The sequence below is a fragment of the Penaeus vannamei genome, chromosome 27, assembly GCF_042767895.1.
Source record: "Penaeus vannamei isolate JL-2024 chromosome 27, ASM4276789v1, whole genome shotgun sequence".
NCBI lineage: Eukaryota > Metazoa > Arthropoda > Malacostraca > Decapoda > Penaeidae > Penaeus > Penaeus vannamei.
The window spans coordinates 32,126,560-32,136,559 of NC_091575.1; the positions used below are offsets into that span (position 1 = coordinate 32,126,560).

A 10,000-nucleotide genomic window follows, 5' to 3' on the forward strand; every position below is an offset into this window, starting at 1 on the left:
GATGGCGGACCGTTAATCAGCGACATGTGCGGAAGGAATGACGGAAGCGGGTTGAAGGATGTTGACACTTGGGAGTTTCAATGGAAAGCTATACCATATGTTGCCAATGTGTACTATATAGACCTCCCCTTAGGACTTGGATAGGGTTGATAGGGGATACTTAAGCATTTAATTTCCTGACTTGCTGTAATAGAAATTAATAAATTTGTGCTATATTTCATGTCTATTTTTATTTTTCAGATGCACCATGGTGTGGACACTGCAAGGCTCTTGCCCCCGAATATGCCAAAGCTGCTGGAAAGCTTGCAGAAATGGGATCTGCTATTGCACTGGGCAAGGTTGATGCCACAGAGGAAACTGATCTTGCAGAAGAGCATGGTGTACGAGGTTACCCCACCCTCAAGTTCTTCCGTTCTGGCAAATCTGTCGACTATGGTGGTGGTCGTCAGGCTGACGATATTGTCAACTGGCTTTTGAAGAAGACTGGTCCTCCTGCAAAGCCTTTGGCTACTGTAGATGATGCCAAGGCCTTTATTGCTGAAAAGCCTGTTGTCATTATTGGTTTCTTCAAGGACCAACAATCTGATGCTGCCAAGCAGTTCTTGGCTGCTGCATCGGCCACTGATGACCATCCATTTGGAATTACCTCAGAGGAAGCTTTGTTCACTGAGTATGGCCTGAGTGCTGATGGTATTGTCCTCTTCAAGGACTTTGATGAAGGCAAGAATGTATATGAGGGTGAGGTGACTGAGGATGGTGTATCCAAGTTTGTTGCTGCTAACTCTCTACCCCTTGTTGTGGACTTCAACCACGAAACTGCATCAAAGATCTTCGGTGGCGATATCAAGTCCCATCTCCTTATCTTCCTGTCAAAGGAAGCTGGACATTATGATACACACCTGAGTGCTGCCACTGCAGCTGCTAAGGGCTTCAAGGGAGAAGTTCTCTTTGTGACCATTAACACAGATGAGGAGGATCACTCTCGTATCCTCGAGTTCTTCGGCATGAAGAAGGATGAGGTGAGTATCTTGTATTAGTATGTCTTGTGTTTGAGTTAGTGCTATATTGTAATATCAATTTGCCGGAAAACATTCCTTCTCGCTGATAGAGGGTTATTTTATAGGTGTAGCACTATTTTTGATATGCAAAAATAAGCATTATATTAATCAACATGGTTTTCCAGATCCCAGGCCTCCGTATTATCAAGCTAGAGGAAGATATGGCCAAGTACAAGCCCGACGCATATGACCTCAGTGAGAGTGGGCTTGTCGGCTTTGTCCAGAGTTTCCTTGATGGAAAGCTGAAGCAGCACCTTCTGTCTCAGGATCTTCCAGAAGACTGGGATAAAGAGCCAGTCAAGGTAAGTTTTTCAAAGTGTATACAAGATTTTGAAATATGGAGTGGGATTATGCTTTCAGTATTAAAAGTAATAGGTTTGAAGTAGTGTGAACAAATGATTAATGTAGATATTTGTGCCTTTAATATCATGACAGCACTATTGTGCTATGAGAATGGAATGCAGTAAGGGTGTGTAGTTTACTAGAATGGATTTCAGGATTATCAGTACTATGTACTTTCTCAATATAGATGTCCAGAAAGAATTTTCATTAATCAGATGAAATGGGAAATATAATGTAATTACACTATTTCAGGTTTTGGTATCCTCCAACTTCGATGAGGTTGCCTTGAACAAGAAGAAAGACGTCCTTGTAGAGTTCTATGCACCATGGTGTGGACACTGCAAACAGTTGGCACCTATCTATGACCAGCTAGGTGAAAAATACAAGGACCACGACACTATTGTTGTGGCGAAAATGGATGCTACAGTCAATGAGCTTGAGCATACGAAGATTCAGTCCTTCCCTACATTAAAACTTTACAAGAAGGAAACTAATGAGGTAAGATTGACGTCTCAATGTATGAAAGATTTAATTTTTATGAAAATTGTGGAACCTTGGAATATGAAATATGTAATATCTTGGTTTTGAATTCCAGGTAATTTGAAATGCCCTACTTGTGCTATAGAGTAATCCTGCTTTTGAGGAAATGCTAAAACATTTTATATGGAGTTAATGGAAGTGATTAAAAATGGATATTTTGATAATCACTAAGATTAGTTTCATGATTCACTGGCAGTACTTTATCAGTAAATGTCTTAAAAAGCATGTTCCTATTTGCAGGATTTATCATTATACAAGTTTAATATTTAATGGCCATTTATTTAGGTTGTTGAATACAATGGAGAACGCACATTGGCTGGAATGTCCAAATTTTTGGAAACTGATGGGGTTTATGGCCAAGCGCCACCTGAGGATGAGGTAGGAATTGATGCAAAAGCCAAAATGCATTCCGAGGGCTGTTTTGTAGCTACAGCATCACCTGCCGCACTTTACTCCTTTAACGAAACCTAACATTTTGACCCATCTTGTGCAGATTGGGCAGTTGATGCCAAGCACTAAGATTCTTAATGTTTGGTGTCGTTTTTAGAAGTAACTTTTGCTGACTTTCATGCAGACTTAACACTCCTTGCCCCTTTTTATAGGTTGTAGATTACAATGGAGCACGGACTTTGGAGGCCCTCAGTGATTTCCTTGAGGGCAAATCTGTGGATGATCAGGTACTTTGACATAGCATCTTTCTATAAATTCTATTGCATGATCTGTGGTATAGTTGCCATTCCAGGACTGTTTAGATTTCTTTACCAAGACCCATACTGTAGATTACCATGAATTGGAACTGTATCAAAGCATTTTAAGACTTTTCTTCCTCGGAGCTTTCCTGCACTTGTTTTGAACCCTTGCTTTTTGCCCCAAATGAAATTGCTTTGCAAGTTTTTGAAAATTCATGAAATATTGATATAATGGAGTGGAATGTGGGTTTCAAACTATTTAATTTTATATTGTCAACTTTCAGGATGACGAGGAGACTGACGAGGATGGTGATGTGCCAGCAAAGGATGAACTTTAAAAATGTTGAAAGTTGTTTTACGAGAGACAAATTGCTTTTGGTCCTAGCAGTATGACTACTGGGAATGGATTTAAATTTTCTTGGATCCCATGGAAAAATCAATCGAATAAGGGAAAGTAGTCTGTCTGGATTGCTGGGATCAGTGCTATAAAAAATTCCGTACTTGATATCGAGTATTAACATCAGTGTACTTCTGTAGTGTTCAGTCAATTTGGTTCAAAGTGATCTGAAAAAAGTTTTTATTTTTGACTACAGACATTCCTAATCATTAAGATATATTTTTTGTACTTGGGGCATTCTAATATTTGTGACTGGAATAGGGAATGGTACAAATCTGTTGATTAACAAGAAATGCTCTAAATTAGTATATGTAACAACTTCATCCAAGGCTATGCAGGTGTGTGGATGACATTGATGCTTGTCAAGTTATTATTATTGTTTAATTTTGACCCAAGCCTTGATAGCTTCAATGTCTTCCACCAACTATCTCCCTGTACTTGGCACAATGCTTCCCGTGGCCGTGTGTTGTGTGAGTGTAAATGATGACAAAGGTCCTTGTGCAGTGTATGAATATACCAGTGACTTTTCCAATAAAAGGAAAAAGGGTGTGCTTTTTTATTAAATATGTCCTTTTTAATTTTTAAAGTACAGGTGACTTGCAAGAAATTGAAATGCATTTTGAAATTCTCACTTACCTCAAAAGGAAGTTTCCCTTGACCAATATACAAGTAAACCTTACAATTTCTATTGATGAAAGGAGTCACTGCTGTATCTTGACTACCCTTTGCAAAGTTTTGTATAAAATGGAACAAGTTGCAGAATAACTGATTATTGCTTGTTGTATAGAACTTGTATGGAGAAAACCCTAAAACTTGCTATAACCTACCTTGTTTGACAACTTGTATACCTTGCAATATACTAAATGTGGCTTTTGTAAGTACTTAACATCTCAAGCTACAAGTTTGACATGTATATGCCTTAAGGTCTTGCTTTACATTAAATGTAGTGTTGACAGTATCCCCTAAAGCTTTTCTTGCACTTGGCAGATTTGTTCTTTCACAACTGTATGAACCTGCTCCAAGTAAATTTACTTTATGGTGCTAAAAATTTGGGTGATACAGCAGATTTAAAGTTAAATCAATTTGGGGTGTTAAGTCACAAGATTTACGTAGATCTCAATCTGGGTACATGTTTAATGCCTTGTTTCTTGGAATTTTGATTTTTGACTGAATATTAGCAATGCTAATTATTAAAAAAAAGGGGGGGGGGGGGTGAAGGTTAATTGGTTCACATTAGGCAGGTCTATTAATTTGACTAAAGCCCTTGTGCTCCACACATTTATACGGCCTAGATAGACAGGTCAGTACAGAAGGAACACTTCATTTGTATATGACTTAGAAAAAAGTGATTTAGAATTTGATGCATGATACATTAATCTAAAGTTGATCTATATCTTGATTTGATAATTTGATAGATATTGGAGAAGTAAAATTTAATTGTTTGGCACAGCTTTGAGTATTGGGTTTAATAGTTATCTAGTATCTTTCCCTTTTCTGGGATCTGCATACTCAGGAAAAAGTCCCAACTATTTTTCAAGGCATATTCCTCAATTTTTCAGTAGTTCATGTAATTAACTGACTTGGTAGATAATTTTGGCAAATGAGGAAAAAAAACAAACTTGTATACACCTTGTTCTACATGGGAATTACATGGTGATATATGCTGTACGAACACACAACCTTTGTTTTTGCCTATAGAAAGAAATGTTTCCTAAAGGGGGGAAAAAAATGCTGCAATTGAAATATTGACCTGGTTGATATATGTGCAAGATACCTTTCTAAATTTATGCAAAATTGTATGCATGTGTACATGATCATTATACATAGGATTTGTATCATTTTCACAATTTAGTTTAAGGTGAACATTCAAACAAACTTGAGCAAATGCAGCATGTTTTCCCTGATTTCATTTTAAATTACTCACTTAGGCTCTTTGGAGCAGTATTCTTTGCCAATGAATACACACAAAAATATTGTGTATATATTTCACATTGATATCTCGTTTCTGTGATCTTTATTTTTGCAATATATAATTCTCCTATACCTACATGTATTATTATTGCTTATCCATTGATCTTTTTTTTCTTACTAATTCTAGACACAACTTCAAGCAAATGAATAACTGCTTAATTAGTCATCTGCCAATTGTTTGGGGGGAAAAAAACTATTAAAACTGTGTATAGGAAGTTGCTGTTGTGATTAAATCTCCTTCATGCAGTCAGAATATTTTCAACAGTATCTCTTAATCAAAAATTCCCCCAATTCTTTACTCATGGGGTGGAGGGAGCTTAGGAGTCAGAGACGGGCTCAAAATAGGGGATTACCCCCAACCTTGGATCTCAAGACTTCACAATTAATTTTGCATCGTGAGCCATGCTGAAAGGAGAGGCTAGATCAGACCTGAATTGCCTTCGTACTCCATTAGCTCTTCCCTCTTTACCCATTTCACTACCATACTTGCCTACTGCGCACTACAACTTTTTGATATCTAACATATTTTGTCCTAATTCATTTATTCATTTTTGCTCCTTTTGCCACAACACTTTTATAATAGTGCTCTGATATCTGGCATAGTTATTTGTTTTGGCCTTTAACCATTCTGGGAATCCACAAACATCACCTTATGAACCCAAAAAAAATTCCTTATTCAGGGGCTTCACCACATATGCATTACCCTTTACTTATATTTTGAATATGCCGCTAATGCCCTTACATGTTTTCAATATATAACCAAAAATTGGTAGATATAGATGATCAAAGAAGCGAAAATCAACAACTAAATTCTGGATTTTTTATATAGATACCAGCATTATGTGAATCGGTAAATAACATCCAATAACTTTTATTTATTACTTTTTTTTTTCTATTTGTGGATGGCTCAACCTCTGCTTTGAGATTAAATGACAAGATTATTACTTGGGTTGCTCTCAGTTAATTAAGATTATTTGTAATGGAACCAATTCACTAGTTGTAATCATACTTAATATGGTAATTTAGCGGTGTAATTCAGTATACATAAAATATATGTTTCTATTCACAAATGATACAGAAAACAGTTCTACCAACATTATTACTTTAATTCAGACCAATATATTACAGCATATATATATATATACAGATCTGTACATACATAAAACTATAAATGCACCATTTGCTTTTATAAATAAATACTAAAAAATACTAAAAAATATTTAAAACCAAACCAACAGACATAATTTTTGAGCAGTAATAAAATATCTACGCAGCAATAACAATGATGACCGGAGTATACATTATCATTCAATGTACAACCCACTTACACATTATGAAGATATTTACCAAGTCTTGAATGCAAGTACCATAAATAAATAGTGTACACCGAGATCCGAAATTGGGCCCAAGTCTCCGCAATGGTGATTTTACTCTTGCAAAGGAAGGACTTGCATGATAATCTCTGCTGTTCGAAGAGTGACCTGATGCAGCAACGTGACATGGTTATGAATGATGTCATGCTGTAAAAAAACAAAACAAGGACTTCAGTTACACTAATTGGAAAACGGCTATTGCACCGAATGTGGTCGTATCTCTTACTTGTATATTTATGCTCAGGGGGACCACTCAAATGAACTAAACATGAATTTTGAGAAGCCATTATTAATCCCTTATGTTGAAATAGAGTCACATACATGACTCGGCCACTGTGATTTTAGTTTATCAATCAAGATTACACAGATGTCTCAAAAAGTATGTTATCACCATAGAGTCAAACACCAGTCCCTGCCTATCTCATGTTTACCTTTTTCCTTGATTTATGGAAAGATTTTTTTCTATTCTTTTTAAGCCTGATGAGTATTTTAATAACAAAGTAATAATCATAATGACAACAATATAATAAAAATATTGATATTACTTGCATTAAAAAAAATTAAATATTCAAGGAAAGGGGAGTTCATGCAGGATTCTGTTAATTGGCTTGGCTGAACACTTGTGGAGCCATCTGTGTGTAACAAATTTCACAGTAAATGTACCCCTGGACAAAAACACAGCAGATACATCTACTAGTCAATCATCTACAACTGGCATAAATAAATAAATAAAAACACAAACTCCATTTGATTTTCAAATTTTACATTGGGAGAGAATATTTATTTATAACCAATATCCCAACAAATTCACACATTGCAATAGTTTTTTTTTTTAATATATACATATATTGCATACAAATTTTAACACAGCTATATAGTGGATGGCATTACTGTATTTCATTAAAACACAATGGAAGCATCCTACCTTTCTTGAGTATTGAGGGAAAATTCAATGCCCCTTAGTAAATCATTTGTCTTGAAGATGAGCAGCATCTGTCGTGGGACTCGATTCAACACGGCTGATATTTCTGGCAAGTATTTAGCTGCATCTGCCTTAATCTCATCTTGCTGTGGAAAGAAAAGAGAAAGAGGTCAATAAAAAACATGATCTTTAACTACTATTCTTTAGTTTCTGCAACACTGCTATCCCTATTAATAACTTGCTTTATCTATGGGTAATACATGGCAAAAAATAGAGATTTTAGCAATCATGCAAGTTTTGAAGACATGTCTTAGAATACCCTAGGGTATACCCTAGCTTAAAATCAGAAAATAAATGTCTTACAAGAGAAAGGTGTGTAAATATTGAAAAGTACCGGAAAACACATTCATGAGGCAGTTTTGGTAAAGCTATTGAACTAATCTCTTAAGCAATTATTATTGTTTTGAAATGCATTTGCTCTTAGTGCATAATCCTCATTAAATTTTGCTAAATCAAAGCAATACTGTGCAGTGCAACTAATGTGTATGCAAATTCCTCATTCTCAAATGCCCTGCATCTGACAGCCAAGGGCTTGCTATTGGAAAATTAAATAATAATACATGGGTCTTGCTAGTAATATATGATATAATGTTCTCTACACAAGGTCAGCAAAATAATGAGTGCATATATCAAGCACAACATTATACATATTTCATCTAAGTTCCACTACTCATTATAAAATTTATTTGAAGAGAAAAAAACTTTTCACAAATTGTCTCCTGTAATTTTTTTAACTACCTGATTATCTCTTGTACCGACCAAGAACCAAAACAGTCAATGCCTTCTTTTAATCATCTACCATATGAGAAATTTCATAACAATGACATGCAAGCTACTTCAATTTCAAATAAAATACAGGGAAAAACATCCAACATACAGATACATCAACTAGTAACAATCACTGTATTACTGCTTACCTCATCTGAAGACCTCTCCTTTTTGTCAATCCCTCTGGATATAGAGTCCCATGAACGAGCAGTAACCATGCAGGCGAACAACCCAAACAGTTCTCCAACACCAAGTTGCTCTCCGTATTTTTGTACTTCCTTCAGGTCTGCATTCAAAATGCTTAACCAGAATTTACTGTATGTTACTCTAAAGTCATTGGTTAAATTCTGAAATAAAAGCAATTACTTGTTTATAATATGACTAATTCAATGTTACCTTATAATCACAACATCTAGCTTAATGATGAATAGCATAATGACAACCATATTTCTGATTCTAACATCCAGCCATTAAAACATCAAAATTCACTGTTAAAGGATTATATATCTAATATCACATCTAGTAGTAAATCTTAATCATACAACTTGTTTATATATACTTACAAAAATAAAGAATGAAAGAGTAAACATGATTTAACCAGACTCTTTTTACATTTTGCCAATCAACAATTTAAAGAAGTCAAGTTTTCCGTCAACATCAATTCTTAAAAAAACTAAAAACTAAACAGTCTTAAAAAAAAAAATCTTGAAAAAACAACTAGACCATTTTTCTTTTAAGATTAGATGGTTATTCAACAAACTTACTGTATAAAGACCATGATCCAGGAGAACAATTTCCGCAGAGCTTCCATTTTTCTTCACCAGCACATTGCCAGGATGAGGGTCGCAGTGCACGTAACCATTTACAAAGATCATTTCAGAGTACAGTTTGCTGATCTTTTCTGAGACTTCTCTGGTATTGATGCCGTGCTCTGTCATGTAATTACGGTCATTGACTTGACCCCCTTGACAGAACTCCATAACCAGAACTCGTGATGTTGTTAAGTTCCAGTCTATACTAGGAATCTGTTAAATAAACACATCATATACCATAAAATAACAATATACCTGCCTTAAAAAAACAGACTATTCCAAGCAAAACATCCTTGTCCATTATGAAATATGTTTCTATCCATCAATAAACCAAATTTCCATTACAATAATAATTAAGGGTGACTAATCTGGATTACCTATCTGTACATCTTATTTTCTTACCTACCTTCAGCCATGGGAAGTGATAAAATTGTCTGGCTACTTCCTCAGCATTTCTTGCTTCATAACAGAAGTCAAGCTCTTTGGGCAAATTCTTCTTCATTTCTTCCACCAGCCACTTAAAACTGAAGTCAGGGAAGATTTGGGCAACTACATTGACAAGTAACTGAAAAGCACAACTGATTTATTAATCACCTGATTGATCAGTTATGTGTATATAGTGTAAAGAAATATATCACATATACATAAAAACAAAAATCAAATCTACTAAAAACAATAATAATATTAATGACTATAGATGTAACACGATTACTGAACTGCACAATAACTACTAAAGTAGCACATATTCATGATATCAGAGAAGAATCTTGTGTGCTTAAAGAAATAAATCTCCAGAGCACTTATAACTTTAAATCTCTCACATATCATAAAATGTAAAAAATATCCAAATTGAACATCCAATCATACCAGTCCCTTTATAAAGACATGGTATCTACTCTACATATAAAGACAATGTCTCAGCCATATCTTGTAAGAACTGACCTCCATTCCCTTCATATCAATATCAGCATGTGCCTTGACACTTGGGTGTTGCACTTTAACAGCTACTTCCCTCCCATCGGTTAACTTCGCTCTGTGAACTTGGGCCAGGGAAGCTGCTCCTAAGGG

General features: G+C 35.3%; 2 protein-coding genes across 4 annotated transcripts in view; one reads left to right on the plus strand and one right to left on the minus strand.

Annotated features, from left to right (window-relative positions):
- Pdi (protein disulfide isomerase) overlaps positions 1-3,573 on the plus strand; it is a 5,053-nt gene extending 1,480 nt beyond the window's left edge. The window contains exons 2-6 of one of the 2 annotated variants that reach the window (XM_027382716.2): positions 241-1,019; positions 1,184-1,360; positions 1,653-1,898; positions 2,226-2,318; positions 2,914-3,573. In XM_027382716.2, coding sequence (XP_027238517.1) covers positions 241-1,019; positions 1,184-1,360; positions 1,653-1,898; positions 2,226-2,318; positions 2,914-2,967 — 1,349 coding nt within the window. In that variant the 3' untranslated portion in view covers positions 2,968-3,573. Of the gene's footprint in view, positions 1-240; positions 1,020-1,183; positions 1,361-1,652; positions 1,899-2,225; positions 2,319-2,542; positions 2,618-2,913 lie in introns of both variants that reach the window. The other variant, XM_027382717.2, reaches the window with a different exon arrangement.
- Positions 3,574-6,082: 2,509 nt separating this feature from the next.
- Positions 6,083-10,000, minus strand: part of Adck1 (aarF domain containing kinase 1) — a 10,042-nt gene continuing 6,124 nt past the window's right edge. For both annotated transcript variants that reach the window (XM_027382718.2, XM_070141207.1), the window contains 6 exons: positions 9,875-10,000; positions 9,339-9,497; positions 8,885-9,145; positions 8,270-8,467; positions 7,296-7,438; positions 6,083-6,517 (listed from right to left, as the gene is read on the minus strand). The exon at positions 9,875-10,000 is cut by the window's right edge and continues 33 nt beyond it. In XM_027382718.2, coding sequence (XP_027238519.2) covers positions 6,322-6,517; positions 7,296-7,438; positions 8,270-8,467; positions 8,885-9,145; positions 9,339-9,497; positions 9,875-10,000 — 1,083 coding nt within the window. In that variant the 3' untranslated portion in view covers positions 6,083-6,321. The remainder of the gene's footprint in view (positions 6,518-7,295; positions 7,439-8,269; positions 8,468-8,884; positions 9,146-9,338; positions 9,498-9,874) is intronic.